The sequence below is a fragment of the Telopea speciosissima genome, chromosome 3 (genome assembly GCF_018873765.1).
Source record: "Telopea speciosissima isolate NSW1024214 ecotype Mountain lineage chromosome 3, Tspe_v1, whole genome shotgun sequence".
NCBI classification, from domain to species: domain Eukaryota; kingdom Viridiplantae; phylum Streptophyta; class Magnoliopsida; order Proteales; family Proteaceae; genus Telopea; species Telopea speciosissima.
Window position 1 is genome coordinate 29,225,559 of NC_057918.1, and position 22,913 is coordinate 29,248,471.

At 38.8% G+C, this 22,913-nt stretch overlaps 1 protein-coding gene and 1 pseudogene across 1 annotated transcript; both read left to right on the forward strand.

The window, feature by feature from the left end:
• The first annotated feature begins 5,184 nt into the window (after nucleotides 1-5,184).
• LOC122656282 (threonine synthase, chloroplastic) lies at nucleotides 5,185-7,042 on the forward strand. The gene has a single exon (XM_043850768.1). It carries the CDS (start codon nucleotides 5,258-5,260, stop codon nucleotides 6,854-6,856), a length of 1,599 nt encoding a protein of 532 aa, XP_043706703.1. The 5' UTR covers nucleotides 5,185-5,257; the 3' UTR covers nucleotides 6,857-7,042.
• A 6,696-nt stretch (nucleotides 7,043-13,738) lies between these two features.
• Nucleotides 13,739-22,111, forward strand: LOC122656286 (annotated as a pseudogene).
• The last annotated feature ends 802 nt before the right edge of the window (nucleotides 22,112-22,913 follow it).

A 22,913-nucleotide genomic window follows, 5' to 3' on the forward strand; every position in this document is an offset into this window, starting at 1 on the left:
CCCTCTCTGTGTCCAAGCCGTCCCAATTTCAGTCCATTGTCATTGGGGAGGCGCTAGCTATGAGGGATGCAATTCTGTATGCTCTGGGTGATTGCGTGGAGAAGGCCGTGGTGGAGTCTTCATCTAATACAAGACCACTCCAAGCCCCTTCCTTATGATAGCAAGCATTGTCCAGGACATCTGTCTTTTAACTTCCTTTTTTGTGGTATGTGGTGTGGTCCACGTTCAGGGAGAATAACAGCGTGATTGACTCCCTTGCCCGGAAGGCCTTGTCTTATGCGTGCGAGACGGTTTGACTTATTCCTTCTCATTGGATCTTGGATTTATGTAACTAGGACTCCTTGGCTGCTTCACATGTTTCTGATCAATGAATTTCCTTTCTACCAAAAAAAAAATTGAGTTCCTAAATGTCTCTTGCAGAAATTGTTTTAACTTGCTCTTTATTTTTGTTTGACATGTATACAAGATGATTTGGCATTCTGACCAAAGAATACACATGAAATTCCAAAGACAAATCACATGTCAAATTTTGTGGTCTATAATCTCAGCTATGTATGAATGAGTTTGACTATTCTACACCCTGTCACCCGCACACAAGGTCCCTTTAGTTCTCATGTGCCTTTGGCTTTCTTGGTCCATGTGGGTTGCAGGGTCTTACATAGACCCAATGTTTGCTCAGTTTACTTAGGGCGTGTTTGGTTCGGAGAACCAATTGGTGGTTGCATTGATGTTGGTGTTGACCCAATTGGTGCTGCACCAATGGATCCATTGTCCTGACAGATTAACTGTGTGGTTACCCTGAGTCCATCAGTTGGATTCTACTTGGATTTATATAAAAAACTGTTTGGTTTCCCTAATTCTGTCACTTGGATTCAGATTGAATTTGTATGAAAAACTGTTTGGTTCAGATAGATCTATCAACACATTGGCTAGTCTATGGCTATAAAATGAAACAATTATGAAGAAATTTGCATGCAACTAATGTTTAAACTTGAATTAAAATGACAGTTAATACAGTTCATATCCAATAACTGTCATTGTCATCCATTACATGAATAAAATATAAGTAAAAAGAATCCTATAATATAAGAAATGGTCCCAATATTTTGTAGCAAAGGAGTTGGGCCTTGGTGGATTTGAACCACCATACCCTTGGAACATGCTCATGTTCCAAGTGCTCTACCAATTTGAGCTAAAGACCCATCAAGTAGATATTGGAATTTACATAAATATGAAACCGTCAAGAAGCTTCCTCTAATTTGTAGTGAAGTGATCCAAAGAATAAAAAGCAAGAAGCTTAACCACTTCTCTTTGTCTCTCTACCCTTCCTTCCTAGTCCTAGATTTGGCCAACAACATGGTGTTTTATCCAATTTAGGCCTCCTATCCTATCTTATCTGCTACACTTTCTCTTTCTCTCCACCTGGTACTAATCCATTTTCCAACTCACCTTACCAGCTAGAAAGCCAAGCTCACCACTCTACTATTTTCCTTTCATCATCAACCTTCCTATTCTTTACCAACGTGCTTTCAAGAAAACCATTTTAAGCCTAACCAAGAACTGAATGCAAAGAAAGTATGGAGCTATCTATCCTGTCTCTCCAAAGTTCTCTCACATTCTTTCTTATTAGGAAGAAAAAAAAAAGAGAACTCACTGTAAGGTGACAGAACAAGTGGAAACTTCTAAACATTCATTAACTATAAAAAAAAAAAAAAAACATTTTAAAACATTGGCTGCCATTGAATGTTAGGCTCTTTTGAATGATGCCTTCTTGTTGCCTTGATTAACTTGTGATCGAATCAATGAACACATAAATAGAACCATACTGGGTCAAGTCCTGTCCACTTATCAATGCCATTGGGCCTTGGGTTAGGGAATTTCTGCTCTCCAGCCCTGCATCTCCATGCTATGTTTTTTTTTTTTTTGGGTAAAATCCCTATGCTATGTTAATCTTTAGAATTTTATCTTAACCAGTAATTATTATCTATAAAGAATAAAGCATTAATGCTAACAAAGAGGGGGGAGGGGGGAGGGGGGAGGGGGGAGGGGGGTGGGGGAAGGATTAGTTTTGCAACAACAGAATTCAAAGCTAAGAATTTGAGAGACCATAAATGCTCAAAGAATTTGGTTTCCATTTGAGATCATTGAACGCAATCTATATTATGAAGCAATTACAAAGGTATAGTTTAACTTCAGACTTACCGGTAAAAAAATAGTTCTAACTTCAGAAGAGCTTATTTTCATTACTCTGAACACCACACGTTAGAGGAGCTTTAGCTCTTACTTTTCTGAAAAGCCATATAGCAGCTTCAATCCCCACACCAACAATGGAAACTGCAGTCGTAGTACCTACAATAACACAGTCATTAGGACTTTGAAAGCTAGGGCCTTCAGCATTTTTAAAATACAGAACATTCCTACTGAGATCTCACCTGCAATTATCCTGATCCTGGAGTTTTGCCCTGAAACACCATGATATGCATTGACAGCAAAAGTTTGTGTCAACTAACTAGAACAAAATCCAGTAAAGATTGATCATCCATCAAAACCTTTGTAGGTTAGTAACATTTAATACCTGTACAGTAAGTGATGCTATTTCCTCCATCACAGAGGCACAAGAAACTCTACAACTGAGTATCAAACCCACAAGTCCCTCCACCCCTGGAATTATCTTGACATCGAAGGCAATGGATCGTCACAGGTATGTCAAAGATGACACGAACTCCATTCGTAGGTATCTGATGCCACCTGGGAAAAGTCCCAATTTCAGAAGCATAAAGAGACTGGAACCCCAAATCCGAAAAACATAAAGTGAAATTAAGAGGAAAATCGATGAGAAATCGTGGCCAAACGGTTCCAATCACAGAAATATAACGAAGAACAGAACGAGAAGATGATGTGGAATAGCAAAGTGAAAGAAGTGAAAATTGAGGAGAGGAATCCTAGTAATTTCTCTGCACCAAAAACCCTAGTAATCTTTCTCCTCTTGCAGAGAGAGACAGAGAGAGATAACGAGAGAGAGAGAGAGATGTGGGTGAATCTTGATCTACCTCAGTTGCAGGTTCCAGTTGAAAGTTCACTTCGCCTTCTTCTCCCTTCGTCTTCTTCTTCTTTTGGCAGAGATGAGCCTCTTCTCCCTTCGACCACTTCTCCCTTCAGCAACGACGAAACGGTTTCGTCCTTCAGCCTTCTTCTCCTTCGGCAACGACGAACAAGTCGAGGATTTCGTTTTTGTCTCGATGGGTAGGAATCAAGATTGGTTCACAAAATAAGAGATATTTATACTTGGGCTTCTTTTTCTTAAATCAAATATGGGTCCACCCCTATAATTCACGATTACATGAAAAAATGTGGATCAGGTAGATTCATGAACCTGGATCGGTTCACCATCATTTTGAACCAAATGATTTTTTTAATTCAGAAACATGAATCTATTGGTGCAGCACCAATTGGTTCATCGAACCAAACAAGCCTTAGGGTGTCAAAGTTCAACCCAAAATGGTCAAGCCAATCGAAAACGACTGGTCAATTTGAAACAAGGAGAACCATTATCCATTTTGGGTTTGGATTATGTTTTATAGAACCAGTAGAAACTAATACCAAGACAAATCGATTGAATGTATCGATCCAAACTGAAAACCATACCTAATACGATGAAAGATCGAGATGGGACCTATAGTAACCCGATATGAAACAAAACCCCCTAAAAAAATCTTTCCATTAATGTCCTTATTTATACATGAAAATTCAGAACCAAATCAAACTGAACCGAACCCGATAGTAACTTGATTACAAATCGAAAACAAAAAATCGGTAGCAAATAGGACCAAAACAAAATTGAAAATTCCTTAAAGTCTTGGTTTCAGGTTGACCTCGTATTTGATTGAAGCATATTCAATCCAACCAAGACTAGACCAAACCGATCGATTGACACCCTAATTGTTTACCTAAGGAGGGGTTCTACTTCCTTTGGAGCCATAAAAAAAAAGAAGGGTCCTCCTTATGGATCGCTATATGGCCTGCACCAATGCGGAGCCAATGAGAGCACATGTGGGCGTTCAACATTGTGGGATTTTTCATTTCATAGTGGTGGGCCTATCATTTATCTTATTGCAGTGTCTAGGTGCAGGTGCCACACAACCTGTTAGCCTGTTTTTTTTTACTAATGAGAGCACACGAGGCATTTAACAAGGTGGATTTTTCATTTATCCCATTTCATGATTTGGGATTTTTTTTCCTTTTTAATCTAGTGAGAATGTTCTTTGTGCTGCAGCACAAGCTGCGCCCAGGCACATGGGCAGCCTGTGCAAGGGGCAGGGTGGCCATTGCGCTCACACCCATGTGCCTGGGCGCAACATGCGCTACATCACAGAGAACAACGCCCCATGATATTTCTTTTTAAAAGAACATCAATGACAAGAGATTTGATTGTGTAGTATTTGCATCAACGCAAAGGCCAATGAGAGTGCACATATGGGGATATATTAAAGGGGCGCTATTCTCTGTGCTTCAGCGCAGGCTGCGCTCAGGCACATGAGGGTGACGGTAATGATCATCCTATCCCCTTGAGTGGTAGACATATGTGCCTGGGTGCAGCTTACGCTGTGGCACTGAGAACATTCTCCTTATATTAAAATAAGATTTTCACTTTTATTGAAGGCTTAACGGTAAATTTACACGGTCCCTCGGACTCAGGATCCATGCGATTGGTGACTGATCATTTTCCAAAAAAGATAAAAAGAAAAACTTCCCAGAATACAGACCTGTAACGGTGGTAAGGGTTTAGGAGTTAGGACTCAGCCTCAGCCCACAGGTGCCGGGAACCAGCTATAATGGGTCCTGTCCTCTTCAATCATAATCTTCTAGACTTTACCAAAAAAAAAAAAATTCATAATCTTCTAGATATGATATGGGCCTACGAGGCTACGACCTACATATTTTGCGTCTTGAATGAGGGCCCACCCCACCCGACCTTAGTACTTTGTTACCATCTTTTTCACTCTTTGTTGTAGCCGTGCACCAATCTCAGGCTCTCAACCCTGAGCCCTCCTCAGGTGTCTCTTTGATCTTTGCGCAAAGGTGTTATAATCACTTTGTACTTCCCGAATCAAGAAGGCCCAACCCCTGATCTCTTTGGCTCTGCTATCTCCATCACCTGCTTTTAGCCTTTAATAGAGGAGCTCTACTCTCTCGCCAACAAAGCGGGAGAGAGAGAGAGAGAGAGAGAGAGAGAGAGAGAGACACCGAGAGAGGGAGAATGGCGGCTTCCGTACCTCAGTTTAATGCTTCTCCCTGCTCGGCCGCGCGTAAATCGAAATCTCTCCGTCGGAAACCCAGAAGAATCGACGGGCATTTTTCACACTTCATGGTATGTTCGTCATCTGCATCGGATAACTCATCGTCGTCGTCGTCTGCTGCTGCTTCCCATGTTCTGAAACCACGCCGCCACTCGGAGGAAACTATTCGCGACGAAGCCCGCCGCCACAACAGCTCCTCCAACAACCATGGCTTCTCCGCCAAATACGTCCCGTTCAACGCTGATTCCTCGTCCACCGAGTTCTACTCCCTCGATGAGATCGTCTACCGCAGCCGATCCGGTGGCCTCCTCGACGTTCAGCATGACATGGCCGCTCTCAAGAAGTTCGACGGCAATTATTGGAAATCCCTCTTCGATTCCCGCATCGGTAAGACCACTTGGCCCTACGGTTCCGGCGTCTGGAGCAAGAAGGAGTGGGTCCTCCCGGAAATCGACAGCGATGACATTGTCAGCGCTTTCGAGGGAAATTCCAATCTTTTCTGGGCTGAGAGGTTCGGCAAACAGTTTCTGGGCATGAGTGATCTCTGGGTGAAGCATTGCGGGATCAGCCATACTGGGAGTTTCAAGGATCTGGGCATGACCGTTCTGGTCAGCCAAGTGAATCGGTTAAGGAAGATGAATCGACCTGTTGTTGGTGTTGGCTGCGCTTCCACTGGGGACACTTCCGCAGCTCTCTCCGCCTATTGCGCTTCCGCTGGGATTCCATCCATTGTGTTCCTCCCAGCCAACCGCATCTCGATTGCCCAGTTGGTTCAACCCATCGCCAACGGGGCTTTTGTTCTTAGCATTGATACCGATTTTGATGGGTGCATGCAGTTGATTCGTGAGGTTACTGCAGAACTGCCCATCTATCTTGCCAACTCATTGAACAGTCTGAGACTTGAAGGCCAGAAGACCGCTGCCATCGAGATACTTCAACAGTTTGATTGGGAAGTACCCGACTGGGTCATTATTCCAGGGGGAAACCTGGGGAATATCTACGCTTTCTATAAGGGTTTCCATATGTGCAAAGAATTAGGGCTTGTTGATCGGATCCCTAGGCTTGTTTGTGCTCAAGCTGCGAATGCCAATCCGCTTTATCTGTATTTTAATTCAGGGTGGTCTGAGTTCAAGCCAGTGAAAGCTAATACCACTTTTGCCTCTGCTATACAGATTGGAGATCCGGTTTCAATAGATAGAGCCGTGTATGCTCTACAGAATTCGAATGGGATTGTCCAAGAAGCGACTGAAGAGGAACTGATGGATGCCATGGCCCAAGCAGATTCTACTGGCATGTTCATATGTCCTCATACTGGTGTTGCGCTGTCTGCGCTGATTAAGCTTAGAAATAGTGGGGTTATTGGACCTACGGGTCGAACGGTGGTGGTAAGCACGGCTCATGGACTGAAATTCACCCAGTCTAAGATTGATTACCACTCGAAGGAGATTCCAGACATGGCTTGCAGGTTTTCTAACCCGCCTGTGCATGTCAAGGCAGATTTCGGGTCAGTTATGGATGTTCTAAAAAAGTATTTATCGAGTAAGAATTCAAAATGTTAGATCTTTTAACTTCTATATTTGGTTTTAGCCTTTGAGGTTATTGTTATTGCAATGTTTATCCATTCCCTTCTTTGATTTTTCTTTGAAGGATTGGAAATGATTCATGCCTTGGGGTTTAGGCAGAGGAAAACAATTTTGTAATGCCCATCGGATTTATTTTCTATGCAGTGTTTCTTATTGGACCAAGTTCATTACCATTTTGTAACCAAATGACTTATTTTTCAGTGGAGGAAGTGGTTTTATGGTCATATTTCTTTTACCTCCATTTTTATATTTTGGCAAACTTTCGAATCAAATGTGGAGTCTTAAAGTTTTATACTTTGATTGATAATGTGTGAACTGTAGTTCAGAGTTTACCCCCTACATGTTCTATACAGACGCCAGTAAGGGGAATTGTGTTTTCACTCTTAATTGACTGTCACCAGACCTCTTGCTGTGGTGGATAATGTTATCATCTGTTGTTGAGCTATCAAATTAAAGTAGATGTATAGGTTGCAATAGATTTACAACAAATTGAAAAGGGGAAAAAAATAGGTGGCTGCATATGTTTATTTTTTGGGAAGGAAGGGGGAGGGGGTGGGACTGGGGAGATGTATTGTCTCTTTCTAAACACTAATATGTGCTGGGTGAAGTTCTAACATGGGAATGTTCCCCTGGGCCTGGGTGCGGCTGGATTGGAGGAACTATCTTGATGGGGCCCAACACTTACTCCAGTCAAGCTGTAGTGTAGGGGTCCTGATGGTGAGAATGTCTTCATGTTAGAATGATTTATGTGTTGATTGTTGAAGGCTATGCTAACAGGGAATTTCAGTTTTTTCTATTTTTGAGCCATTCAATATGTCATCCAATAATGGTAGTTTGGGTATTTTAGAAACTTGGTCTACCAAGTGTTTAATCTCTATTCCTAGTGGGGTGTGTGGTCTTTCTTGATGTGTACAGCTATATCCAGTCTCAATATGAGTATGGTTCATTAGAAAGATATAAAGTTGTTCTGACAGTTGTTTAAGATATTCATGTTTTAGCTTTTACTGTCTTTGATATTTGGTATTAAATATGGGGAGAGTGATCTCTGAGCTGGCGGGGTGGGGAGCTAGCCATTGGGGAGGGCGGTTCGCGGGTTTGTCAATAGGGGCGGAGAGGAGAGAGATAGATAGAAAGTGCTGGCGTAGCCTACACCAGCTCATAGACTTTTTTCCCTTAAATATGATAGTGTTATTGTTGTGCTTATTAATTAATTAAATTATTCTAATACAAGGCTATTAAGTTATCTTTGCTGTTTCCACTTGCTGTTTCTTCTTCTTTTTAGCAATTGGACTGTTTTAGGCAGATCTTGATTACTACTTGCCAAACCCAGTCGCTAAGCCTTATATTAGTTACTACCTGACGATATTTAGAAAATGGAGCTGTCTAAATGACTCCTCTATAGTGTATTTAGAACTTGACACCACCGTTTAACTGCCCCTTGTCTTATTTACAAAAGTTCTTTTAAGTTAGGGGTATAAAAAAGTTTAAAAAAAAAAATTTGAAAGTGACATATCATTATGTGATTATCAAAATCTGTCTTTGTCTTCCACATTTTTCGAGTACAAATGCAAAATGACAGTATATACCCCTATTGGGAAAAAAAAGTGTTATACTAAAAGAGTAAAAAAGTCACACACTCAGGTCATATTTTTTGATTTTTTTCAAGTTAATGAGAAAATGCATTAAAAATTATTAGACAATATCTTAAAATAATAATAGAAATAATTTCTCACCCCTTTTTTATCCATATCCTTACACAAGAACTTGTTATTATCAATGTCTCTACTACTCTTATGCTATATCCGGTTAGATTATAATCATTATATGACCATCCAAACTAATTAACAAATATATTCTTTAGCTCCTTACATAATACAGCACATGAATTAGGATTTTCTCTGAATCAGTCATAGCACAACTTTAAATAGAACCATTTTATGAGTCATGGAACTAAAACCTAATTGACACTTCAAGTGTAAGATTCATGAATAAGATTAATCTATAGATTATTTACAAAAAGGAATGAGTGGTAAGAGTCGGACTGAAATTTCGACAAAAAAAACCGGAGGGGTGGGTGGGGAGGTAAGATTCAGATTGACATGCCTGGGATTCAGGAACGGAATTGTGTGTGATATTGTAAATTGTAAATCAACTTGTAAGATATTTTCATTTTGCATCAAATTCATCAATCTGAGTGGCATTGCTACTTAAGTGATGTGAATTTAAAATTCAGAATTGATGTCATTGTTGCCAAGTAAACCTCAATTGCTTGAGGTGAACTCTTAACAAATTGAGCCTCATCTTGTTATGTTACTCACACACGATCGGCTTGTTTCTAAGCCTAGAGCATTGAGAGCTGTCTGTGATATTGTGGAAGCCTTCTTTATGTGCTTGTGAAATTTATGAAACAATTCTTTATGTGCTTGTTGTGAAATTTATGAAACAAACTTGAAGGTAGAGATTGGTTGGTAGGATGTTGATTTTATTTGACTTTGGTGGTGACTTGCTGGATTTCCTGGTTTTGGCTAATCATTTTTGGAGTCTTAAATTCTCTTCTTCTATTGGTGATTTGTTCCTGATATTTAAGCTGAACAAAATCATGGCACTGTCACAAACCACATTGTAAGGTCTACTTGGTAGGTACATGTGGCAACTCTTGAAAAGGGTCAAGGGTGTGGAATAAGCAGAATTTTGGGTGTTAAGCTTATGGAATATGGACCCAAATGTTTAATGCTTGTTTCTAAACTGAACCAAGGGAACAACCCCACCAGAAGTAGGGAGGTAGATGATGATTAATTGGTGTACAAATCTGTATCAAATCACCTTGTTTTCAAGTACCTCACATGGGTTTGCTCCATGAGAATCTGACATACAGATGAGGGCACACATGAACGCAAGTACACATCCTTTTGCTCCACGTTAAATTCATTGTGGAGGAAATTTGGTTGCACTGGTTGGTAGCTGGAACCATATGTATTGGAATGAATAAATGAAAGGTTTGGATTTTAAACACTTTCTTTGCTAATTTAACCTCATATAGGGGCTCCTGTCACAAGTCTCATTCTATTTGGATTGCTTGTTGCACTGAAAGGAGCAATTGCATGTTCCAGGTAGCTTCTTGCCGTCAAAGCGGAAATTGCATCCAGTGACTGTCCTGTTACTGTGAGACTGGTGCTCATTCTGTTCCAGGCGTCCAGACTCCTGAGTATGCTCTAGACTTCTTAGATGAAAAGATGGCTACATCTGAAGATGAAGGCACAGGTGCATGATCCAGCTAATGTTGCGTGTCAATACAAGGGAGATAAGGGTATGCGGAATTGAAGAGTTAACAGAATAGAAGATTTTAATCAACATAACTTGTGAAGGAACAGTATCCTAAATTTCTAATCGTGTAGTACTTTATTCCCTTGAGGACTTGAAAAGTCCACACTGTATTGTAAATTTGTTTGTGTGATGCAGAGAGAGTGAAAACAAGATAATTTCCATCAGTTTTAAGGCAGGGAAGCTATATTTGAATCATAGTTGTCATAGCGTCGCCATATCGACGCCATGGCGGGGTCATGGCGTCATATCGCTGGAGAAGTGGGCATATCGACCACCGATATGGATGATGTAAGAATATCGATCGATATGGCCTCCATGTCGTTGCCATGGACGCCATACCACGACATAAGGCCATATCAGGCGACATGGTTGTTTCAAATTATAAAACTTAATTGTTTAACAATAATTTTTTTTAACCATTTTTTATTTTAATGTTTTTTCCTTAACATAAAAAAAAAAAATAAAAAACAATCAAACAGAAAACACTAATACACTATTGACTAAACACAATCACATATTCACATCAGCAATTTTTTTATTTATTTAGATGGGTTGTTTATTAGTTTTATTCACTCAATATAAAATTACGTTCTTGTAATTGTTTTTTTGTTTGTTACTTTTGTAGTCATTTTCATATGAATCATATCTCAACTCTCATGATTTTTCAACTTTATTATCAGCAAGACTATTGCTATCAATTATTTGATAATCCATGATTTCATATACACTAATGGATATTACACTTTAATGAATTAAATCATAGTAGATTAGTAGTACATTTTCATGTTAATTTTTGATGTTATAGGGTATATATTATATCATACTAAATGACATTAAAAATAGAGAAAATAAAAATAAAACATGGTCGATATGATCGCCATAGCGGGCGACATGTCGATATGTCGACATGACACCCCTCCACCGACTTGGATCGCCGTGATGACGTGACAACTATGATTTGAATTGTGAAAGGATGAACATCTTGATAGGGTTAAATAACTCGAGTCAAGTATCAGATTTCCCAAAGAACATGTCTAGAGTTGGTGCAAGGTTAATCCTTGGAGATAGTGATACTAATATTATAGCAACAAGGGCCAATCCAGCACTCTTTGATAGTTGGAGAAGCTAAAACTGCAGTAATACTTTGAAGGACTTGACCTAGCAGGAGACAGTTTAATCAGAAGACATAGTTGTCGAGGGAGATGAAAGGAATTTCCTAGTATTGCTACGACAGGATTTGATTCAGATTGCAGGAACTAAAAGAGACGGGCAAACCTAAAATGATCTTAAGAGAAGTGGTGAGGAAAGACATGCATGGCGTAGGCCTTGTATCAAGTATGACCTTGAATAGAGCTGATTAGAGGGCAATGATCCATGTAGCTGACCCCATTTAATTGGGATAAGGCTGAGTTCTATGTTTGTTTGTGGCTACTACAGGAAGACAGTGAAGGTGCCAATGTTACCAAACTGATCCATATGTTTCTTAGAAGAAAATAGTTCTGCATGCAAATCTACATTGGAACTGTCCACCCTCTGGTTCTATGGAGGGTTGATCCAATGGGATTTAGACTTTAGATACTATGTAACATGAAGAAGCTGGGGAACTCTTGCATTGTAGCAGTAATGGGTCAGTTGCACAGACCAGGAAACCTTATTATACATTCTATGGGTTTGAGCTAGTGACTTCTAGCTAGGAAGGGATTTCTGGAGGTTAGTGAAACAAGGAAAGAATAGGCATTCAATTTAATTCTTTGATTTTGAAGCAATTACTGGTGACCTGTTTTCTGTTGATAGTCCAGTTGTAAATTCAATTCCATTTGATTATGTTTAATCCTCTGAATTGATATTTAGAAAACTTTTGAGAGAAGGGTCTTGTCCATCTGTACCTAAAAGAATACTTTATTATCTCATCCTCTGCCACATGGTATTTCCTTTATGGATCAAATTTGGTGGATATGCCATTCACAATCCATATCATTCACCATGGATAAGGTTTTCAAGTGCATCCAACATACCCACTTGTCATTATTGAGATATGAAGAGGGTATGATAAATATGGTAAAAGGCAGAGTGAGTGGACTAAACAAGAATCACTGAACTCTAATACATATTGGAGACAGGGATGGCACATCCATAGCATCCCAATGAATACTAAGATTGCATTTGGAAGCTGCAAGGAATACAATCATTTTCGAGGATTCATTCATATGGTTAGGAAGTAGATTTATATAGCATGTATAATTATACAATACATGGTTATTTCTGTTTTTTTTTGTTAGAACAATACATGGTTATTTCATCTTAATATTGTTAGGACTGGGGAGGTAATCTGGGCAAATATAAAAAAGCCAAGGGAGAAGGAGAGCTTCGTGGCATGTGTATAACATCGAAAACTCGAACCAAATTATTGAGAGAACCAAAGCTGAAATCACTCCGTTAGGATGAGCAGCAACCAATACCACGCCGAGGCAGTGTCCTGTGTTCTGCGCAGTGGGAAGATTTGATTCGTTACCCTGTTCCAGGCCAATGGGTTAACCCTCTCTGTATCTTTGAATATCTGCTACTGTATCGTTCTCAACTTTCCAGTTCTTCTCTGCAGCTTTTCTACTTTGACTGTGGTGTAATTGTTGGTCATGGTTTCAAGAATCGGGAATCGGATCAGTGAATCCCGATCCCGACCGATCTAATATCCCGACTGTTGGTCATGATTTAAACCTGAAAAACCCTAGAAATTCACTGTTTTTGGATCTGAGGATAAATTCTAGGGTACTTGTGGACCGATTCGAGCCGATTCCATCCTCAATTCCTTTTTTCTAAAACCCTGCTGTTGGCGTGCTTTCTGGGTCAACTGATTCTACTCCGGAGTACTCTCTATTGTCTATCGTTACCAGAGAGGAGATTGGAATTGATTCCTTTTCAACTTTGGGAAGAAAACTAACACCAGACTTTACAGTTCGGACTACAACCGGGCCGGCCCACTCGTAGTCCAGTTCAAGTGTGGGTCACTGATCGGGCCCAGTTAGACAATCAACCTTTTCAAGTGTTAGTAAGCTCAAAGTGAACGTTGCATAGGACACAGAAAGAGAAAGAAAGAAAGAGAATCGAAAGAGCGTGAATAATGATACAACTCGCGCGGATTAAAGAATTAAAATATTTAAGTCGTGCTTCTAAGGTGCGACTTTGGCATGGAGAATCATTATTCAACAATGGCAGCCGGGGCTTCTGTCTGCAACTTTGCAAAATTGCAAGTGCATGAAATCCCCATTGGAGTAGTGGAACCTTTTTCATGGATGGCCTGGGCACAACACAACATACGTAATATACAATACTATCAACGGTCAAAATAGATTTTCTCGTCTTCTCATGATGACTCAGGCCCTCCTCTCTCGGTCACCGAGTTCATTGAAAATAAAGGAATAAGGACAACGAAGAAGATTCCAAGTCAAACGAATTGTCCAAAGCTGAAAGCGATTGGGAACGGATAAGTCGTCACTACCTCAGTCTCCCCTTTGATAAAATATCTCTGCATTCGCTCACCCTCAGCGACGTTAAAGTGTGTTTGTGAATTGTGAGTGCAAGCGGGAGAGAGATGGATCACAAAATGATGTATGAACAGCTCAAAGGTCAGGTCAAGCTACCAAAATTTGCAATCCCAAAACGGTACGATCTCAAGTTGAAGCCTGATCTATCGGCATGCACATTTGCCGGTTCCGTCGAAATCAATCTCGATATCGTCCAAGAGACACAATTCCTCGTCTTGAATGCGCTTGAACTTGTCATCACTGAAGTATACTTCAGGGATTCTCATCAACGGGTATTTTATAAGCTGTAGCTTTGAAAATTCATTCCATCTTCAATCATACAGAGTACTTAGGAACTACTCTCCACTCCCTTATTTATTTTTTGCAGGAATACCGACCTTCAGATGTTACCGTAGACAATGAAGACGAGAAACTTGTGTTGGCCTTTGCTGATGTTCTTCCTTTGGGAGAGGGGATTTTAGGGGTTAATTTTTCAGGAATCCTTAATGATCACTTGATAGGATTTTACAGAAGGTGCTCTGCTCTTTTCTATTTCTTCTGGATTTTCTTTGTTAAATCCTGTTTGATGTAAATGACGACCTTGGATTCTAACAGCACCTTTGTGGTTGGGGGAGAGAAGAAAAACATGGCTGTTACACAATTCGCAGTGGCAGATGCGAGACGGTGTTTCCCGTGCTGGGATGAACCTGCTCTCAAGGTATACTTTAGTGATATTATCTAGGATCATATATGGTTATAGAGGCAATTTGGAGCTTCTTAACAATATGGATGAAACTGAAAGTATAAAGGACAATAGCAGAACCCATCCATACAGGGAAAGGATTTCAAAAGATGATAAAATCAACGCAATCAAAGGCGAAATCAATCTAACAACCCCCCCCCCTCCCCCCCCACCAAAAAAAAATAAATAAATAAATAAAAGCCACTTTTCTTGTGTGCGGTTTTGCGACTGCAAAATGTTAGCTGCAGTCAATCAATGAAAACAATTCATTTGCTGATATTCTCTGCTCATGTTGATCTTCGACTTCAAAGTACTTTTAGGTGGTACAAATTTGATTGTTGTTGACGATCCCTACTATGTTTTACCAATTGTTCTGGTGTCCTGCTTGTGGTCAGTCATTCCCCGTGCACACATTCTCTATACAGATTTCAAAATTCAAAATGCTTTATATAAACATGTATTTAAGAAATGTAGATACTCATGTATTTCAAATTACATTGTACCTCTATGGATTTGTGGGCCCATATTTTTCTTTAATTAACCTACATGCTAAATGCCTCCCAGATCAAAAGAAATCAGTTTATTATTACAACAATCATGTAATTTTGTTGGATTGCCATGAGATTGATTGTCATTTTCCTTTTTCTGTTTGTGTAATATCACTTCCTACAGGCTACTTTCAAAATAACAATGGAAGTACCATCTGAGTTTACAGCATTGTCCAACATGCCAGTTATTGATGAAAAGCTTAATGGACACTTGAAGACAGTTTCTTTTGATGAAATGCCAACTATGTCAACATACTTGGTAGCTTTTGTAGTCGGCTTGTTTGATTATGTTGAAGATATAACAAGCAATGGTTTGCATTTGAACATATAACTGCTCTTTTAGGAATAAAAATATTAAGTTACACTCATTTGATTTTCTGGTTGTTCTAGGAATTAAGGTCCGTGCATACTGCCCAGTTGGTGAGAGTGAGAAAGGGAAGTTAGCTTTAGATATTGCTGTAAGGGTGCTTGATCTATATACGAATTTTGTTTTTTTCTTCTTAATATTGTTCTTTTATTCGTTCTTGTTCTATGATACCATGAATCGGAAACCCCGTGTACAGTTTCAGCTATCTTTACACACTGACAATGCTATTTATAGCGTTCTTTATTTATTAGTATAGATATCTAATTTTTTAGCTAGCTATTGTTTTGACATTTTCTCTTGTCGTGCTAACTTGATATGGGGTTCTGCAGATTTTTTTCAATGTCATATACACTTCCTAAACTGCATATGGTTGCAATCCCTGATTTTTCTTTTGGGGCTTTGGAGAATTATGGTTTGATTACATTTCGTGAAAATGAACTGCTCCATGATGAATTGCAGTCTGCTGCAGTTAACAAACAGCGGGTATTGTTCCATAGCTGGATGTGCATGAACTCTTGCTTGATTTGTTAGATGTTGTCTATGACAAATAAGTCCTTTCTTCTAATAAAAAAACAGCCATCCTTAAAATTTCCCTCATTTTTTTTTTAATTTATGTATTTTTCTTTGGTTCGTTCAAATGCTTCCAACGTGTACTATTTATTAGTGACATTCGAAATTCCTTTAGTCCATGCTGACAATAAATTTAATACTTCAAGCTTGCAATTGTCGTAGCACATGAAGTGGCTCATCAGTGGTTTGGCAATTTAGTAACAATGGAATGGTGGACTCATTTATGGCTGAATGAGGGATTTGCAACTTGGGTACTTCCAGCTTCCAACTTTGGTATTTGACAGGCACTGTATCAGCAATCATGATGGAATTGATTTTTTTTTTTCTTTTATCAATTTTGTACTTTCAGGTGAGCTATTTAGCCACTGACTGCTTATATCCTGAGTGGAAGATCTGGAATCAATTTCTTCAACTAACAGTTGGTGGTCTACTGCTCGGTGCACTGGAAGAATCACACCCAATTGAGGTTAATCTTCTTAATTATAACTAATTTTGATGGGATCTATGGATATAATAACCCATTTAATATTTAACGTAATAACCCATTATGTGGCCATGGTTGTGAACTTAACTTCGAAGGCATGGAGGAATATATCTTGAGGATCATTAAGAGGCAAGGGTCAGGGAGAAGGCCCAAGAACCTTAGCACTCAGCATTATAGAAAGAAAGTTCTGCTTTTAACACTTATGCATTCTTAAAGGGCGTATCCAGTCCACGAGGCTCCCACCACTGTGGGGTCTGGAGAGGGTCATAATGTATGCAGCCTTGCCTCTGCTTCGTGGAGAGGCTGTTTCCCAACTCAAACCTGTGACCACTAAGTTGCAATGGAGCAACCTTACCATTGCGCCGAGGTCTGCCCTCAACTCATGTCATATTTGGCCTTTCCCTGGTTCTTTGAAGACCTTGAATTGCCCCATAATACAACTATTAGGGGTTTGTTGTTTGGTCTTCATTGCATGTGGCCAAACTATCTCGAATGACTTCACTCATCTTGTCACCAAAGTTCATTTACTATGTTTTACGTATTTAGGGCTTTGAATCCCTTTTGGTGCTCTATTCGTCATCAAGTGTTTCTCTTAATATCTACCTAGAAGTTTGGTGGGCTATGCCCTGAAGTTAACTCTTTCCCCTTTTCTTAATTTTTTTGGGTGGAGGGCATTTATTTGTGATCTTTGATGGAGTCAAAATCACACTTTCTCATTTTGTTATGTACTACTGTCCAAGTATTAGTTATTTTTCTAAGAGCATAATTGAAGTTAAATCCAATTTGATCTGCCTTAGTCTATACCTAAAATATCTGTTGTGCTCTTCCAATTGGTTCAAGGTAAGCAGTTGAAGCAACAGCTGGGGGTAATGAAAATCTACATTTTCATTAAGGTTCATGCCTGTCATAATTTCTTTCTAAATTTCTTATGTTTTCTATTTAGAGATTTAATTATTTACTGCAGATGAGAGCACGGTGTCTTGAATTCACAGTATCTAAATATCTGCCCCATATACAAAGTAACAAACTCATTGCTCGTTCTAATATTTCTTTTGAGATGATATTTATGGTGGATCCACATGATGCAAGTCTGGTTCCTAGTTTTTCTGTTTAAGTGATCTTTCCATGTTTAATTTAGGAGATACATATGTTACAGGTAGAGGTCCTACATGCTCGTTCAATAAATGAAGTTGCCGACGTAATAACCTATAAAAAAGGGTCTGCTGTTGTCCGAATGCTGCAAGATTATCTTGGGGATGATATATTCCAGGTGGAATCTCAACGCTCTTCAACTATTATTTAAATTCCAATCATTACAACCCTTTTATGGCTTTCATATGTCGAACATATGATAGCATACTCTATTGCTACTGATACTAGAATGGAGTTAGAATCCTTTTAACTCCAGTGATGCATGACCAAGAATTGTAAGCCACTACAAAATCCATGTCCTACTTCGACTAGGAGATAGTAACACATCCAATGACTTAAAAGAGGAATAGGATAATAGAATTCAAGTCTAATATAAATAACAAGGAATTCTCAGAACAGATTGATATTTGACAGAGCATCAGAATTTCCAGGAAAATCAAAATTGAACTCAAGGGAGAAGATCAATTTCTATCAAACCAGGAATCCAATGATTACAAAACTCAGGTCAAGTTTTCTAGGTTCAGACTTGTCTTGTGGTTCAGGATTAATGGATTTCTCTGCCTGTTTATAAGGGGTGTCATTATCCAAGTTCAGATTCTGCTCACAAATCAATGCAAAAAAATCAAAGAGCTTAGACCAATGAAATATGGGGTTTAAAATAAAAATATACAGATATATAATGAAGGAAATGTAATTGCACAATCAGAGATTAAGTAGCTGAATAAGAATTTGAATGAAAACTGGAATTTCAGAACAATACCTTCATTGACTTGCAGGAAACCCAAATCAGGCTTAACAGAGCTGAAAGATATCCAATACAAATTCAATCCTATGAGTACTAGAAAATATCAAATAGTATAGAAACCCACGGTTTAGCTGATTTATGTTGACAAGCTAGCCAATTTTGGCCCATGGTTAGGATTTTCCTTTGATGCCATGTCACATGTTCCAACTTAATCTATGATCCTTTTCATAAACCATTTTGTGTTCTGACTCAACATACTATTCTTTTTCCTGAAACAGAGATCTTTAGCTGCGTATATAAAGAAATATGCATGGAAAAATGCTAAGACAGAAGATCTATGGGATGTTCTTTCTGAGGTATCTGGAATCCAAGTGCGTAAATTGATGGATACATGGACAAAGCAAATGGGATATCCAGTCCTATATGTAAAATCTAAAAATCAAATTATAGAGTTTGAACAGGTAATTCATATTGACTAAGAAACAGAGATGCATTTATCTGGGTTTTCTTATTAAGTTCATTCATAGCTCTCAGAATCTCAGAAGATTGAAATCCTGTTAATCGCCTGAAACATGATGGTTCTCTTTGGATTTGCCGTCACAATTTCTTTCATCTGGTTGACATGGGCACAGAGAATGGATTGTTCCAGTTACACTATGTATTGGTTCTTACAAACGTCGCAAGAACTTCTTGATAGAAACTAAATCTGGGAATTGGACATTTCTAGTCTTTGTTGTTCTTCTGATGGCAGTGCTAGAACTTATGAGTTAAATCAAGAGAAATGGGATGATGAACAGCTATGGGTAAAACTTAATGTTGGACAGACTGGCTTTTATAGGGTGAAGTATGATGATGTCCTTGCAGCTCGACTAATGAAAGCCAGAGAGGCTAATCTTTTGTCCTCAACAGATAGATTTGGTGAGTAACATACTAACCATGTACATACCCTTGTCAATTTTTTATAGCAAGAGATAGATCTGACCTCATGCTGTTCTCATTTTAGGCATTTTGGATGATTCATATGCTCTTTTCGAGGCTTCTGAGCTGTCACTATCATCTTTGCTTTCCATGATGAATGTATACAGAAAAGAGATTGATTATGTTGCTTTATAAAGGCTAATTGGTGTAATATCTCTTCCATGTCCTGTTGAGAAATTCATAACATTCACAAAAAGAAAAACATGACCTTTTCTTTTTCTTTCCTTCCAACAGATAAGTTATAACATTGTGAAGATCTCAAGCGAGGCCATCCCATATTCATTGAATGAGTTGAAACAATTTTTCAAAAATTTACTCTCTGCAAAGTAAGCATTGACCATTTGCCTGTTCTATTAGCAGTTTGTTTACCAGTCTATTTTCATGTAAATTTTTTTAATCAACCTTGTAATTTTTTTTGTATTCAAGTTCTCAAAATTGTTCTCACTATTTCTAATGATGGTCAATAATAAAAATCTCTCTCTCTCTCTCTCTTATCCTCACATACATGTTCTTAAGTTTGTTTGCATATGGACAACTGAAGCTCTGAACTCCTACTTTCTGATACTAATTATCAGCACTTGTAACTTTTATAAGGAAGTGCTTAGAATTCATTGATATTCTAGTAAAATTTGATTGAAATTTAGAGTCTATTCATTATTCAGGTTAAAACTTGTTTGCACTGACAGTTTATTCTTTGCAATTCAGTAGCGTGTACCATAACAAAAAATTCTTCAGGTCATTTACTCGTATTTGATTTGTCTATTGCTCTTACATCTAGTAAATTGGGCTGGGAAACTATATCTGGTGAGAGCCACTTGAATGTTCTGCTAAGGGGGGAGCTCTTGACCGCATTGGTAGTCTTTGGCCATAGTGCGACTCAAAAGGAAGCACTCAGGTGTTTCCACATATTCTTGGGTGATGGGAACACCCCACTTCTTCCTGCTGACATGAGAAGGGTACTACTGACTTTTTATTTCCAGATCATGCCTTCATATTCCTCTTCTTGTCTTCCTTACTGATCTGTGAAACTTAGAATGTTCATTAGGTTGCATTTGTTGCTGTAATGCAAAATGTTAGTGCAAAAAATAGAACTGGGTTTGAATCTCTTCTAAATGTATATAGAGAGGCTGATGCAGTTCAAGAGAAGACACGAGTCCTACATAAGTGATATACATGTGTAACATCATGTTATAGGAATCCTCAGTTGTTTGTAATGAAAACTTTAAACTTCTATGTTTTGTAGGCTCACTGGCTTCTTGTCCAGACTCAGTTATTGTTCTAGAAGTATTGAACTTTTTGCTGTCTGATGAGGTAGTACACTTCACTGATCAGATCTTGTTCACTAACGGGCTTTGAGAGTCTGGTCGTTGTTCTGATTTCAGATGTCCTATCAATATAATATCAGGTTAGAGATCAAGATATTATATACGGACTTTCAGGAATAAGCTCAGAAGGCCCTGAAATAGCATGGAGATGGTTAAAGGTAGCTTTTTCTCAGGCTATTATTCAAAATCATAAATTAACCTTAGCATAGAGGGCGGACCTCGGCGTAACGGTAAGGTTGCTCCATTGTGACCTTGTGGTTGCGGGTTTGAGTCGCAAAACAGCCTCTCCACAAAGCGGGGGTAAGGCTGCGTACATTATGATCCTCCCCAGACCCTGCAGTGGCGGGAGCTTCGTGCAGTGGGTATGCCCTTTTTATAGAGTTAATTGTATGTGACTTGCACTGAATGGATTTTCTTCTCCATTTTGCACTGATTAGCCTGCCAACCAACATGTTCTGTATATCTTTATGCACACTTTAATAGTATAAAATTGCTTTGAAGCTCCGAAATTTGTCTGTCCTTTGTAAATTATTCTTGCATATGATGTTTTAAACTATCACTAAGGGCGGGAGGAGGGGGAGGGGGAGAGGGGGGAAGAAAAAGAAATATGTATAGCAATCCAGTAGCATGTAATTTAACAAATATTGCAGTGGTATATTAATCTTGTCCATAAACACTAATTATATCGTTCATTCAAACATTGTATAGATTTACTATGCTAAGCCCACTTAAGAACTTTGTAGTAGTACAATAGGAACTTTCTTTTCACTGTTTGACCATCTATTCCCATTGCCTGAAATTTAAAATTTTCTTGTGTATTGTCATTGAGTTCTGAATACAGGATAACGCTTTCTTCTCTCCCCGCCCTACCACTTGTTTCTTTTGAATGAATGCAGGATAATTGGGACCTCATTGCAGACAGATGGGGCTCTGGGGGCCTACTCACCCAATTCATACGAGAGATTGTAACACCTGTAAGTTTTGAAACTTTATTTTGGAAATCAATAAAATATGTCAATAATATTCTCTAGTTTTAGATTATGATGTGAGGGTTGCATAGCAACAAATTGTTCATGTCTTTGTTTATGATACCTGTTGGGTTCTATTTAAATGAACCATATAATATATGGCTGACTCAGAGGTATTTATTTTATTTGGCAGTTTTGTAGCTGGGAGAAGGCTGATGAAATAGAAGCATTTTTTGCAACCCGTGTCACTCATGGAATTGCCAGGACTTTGAAGCAAAATATAGAACAGGTCCGGATCAAGGCCAGGTTGGTTCAAAATGTACAGCATGAGCAATCAGTTGACAAGCTGATCAGACAGTTGGCATTCAAGGAATAGTTGTTACAACTGTAGTAGCAAGGCTGTTGAAAGTCCCCAACTCTGGCAACTTCCTCTTGTTATTCACTATTACCAGTTGGAAACATACTTTGCAATAATCTTTCACTATGTAATACTTGAATTTAAGGGTGTGAGAAATTTAGCTAGATATTTTGTATTTCAGGAGCAATATTGTAAAAGCTTGGAGAAGTACCAAGCTAAAGAATGAATTATAATATAAAATACCAAATTGCTGACTTAATCTTGTTGAAATGCTCGTAGATTTCTACAGTAGTATACTTACTCTGAATCATAGAACTATAATGAAATATACGATCAACCAACATTTATCGAATTTGAAAAAGAGTCGGAAGAAATGGCTTGATCCTCTTATTTCTCGAACCGAGAGATCCATGAATCGGGATCCTGATGCATATAGATACAAATGGTTCAATGGGAGCAAGAATTGAAACCTATAATGTTGGTGTTAACACACCTATGTTTCCAAACCATGTTCTGCTCCTGGGTTGACCCTCTCTGTATCTTTGAATAGCTGCTACTGTATCGTTCTCAACTTTCCAGTTCTTCTCTGCAGCTTTTCTACTTTGACTGAGTTGTAATTGTTGGTCATGGTTTCAAGAATCGAGAATCGGATCAGTGAATCCCGATCCCGACTGTTGCTCATGATTTACACCCAAAAACCTTAGAAATTCACTGTTTTTGGATCTGAGGATAGATTCTAGGGTTATTGTGGACCGATTCGAGCCGATTCCATCCCCAATTCCGTTTTCCAAAACCCTGCTGTTGGTGTGCTTTCTGGGTCAACTGATTCTACTCCGGAGTACTCTCTATTGTCTATCGTTACCAGAGAGGAGATTGGAATTGATTCCTTTTCAATTTTGGGAAGAAAACTAACACCAGACTTTACAGTTCGGACTACAAACGGGCTGGCCC

What these genes read in the sequence shown, in the direction of transcription:
- LOC122656282 (XM_043850768.1), top strand. Translation starts at nt 5,258, where the DNA reads ATGGCGGCTTCCGTACCTCAGTTTAATGCTTCTCCCTGCTCGGCCGCG.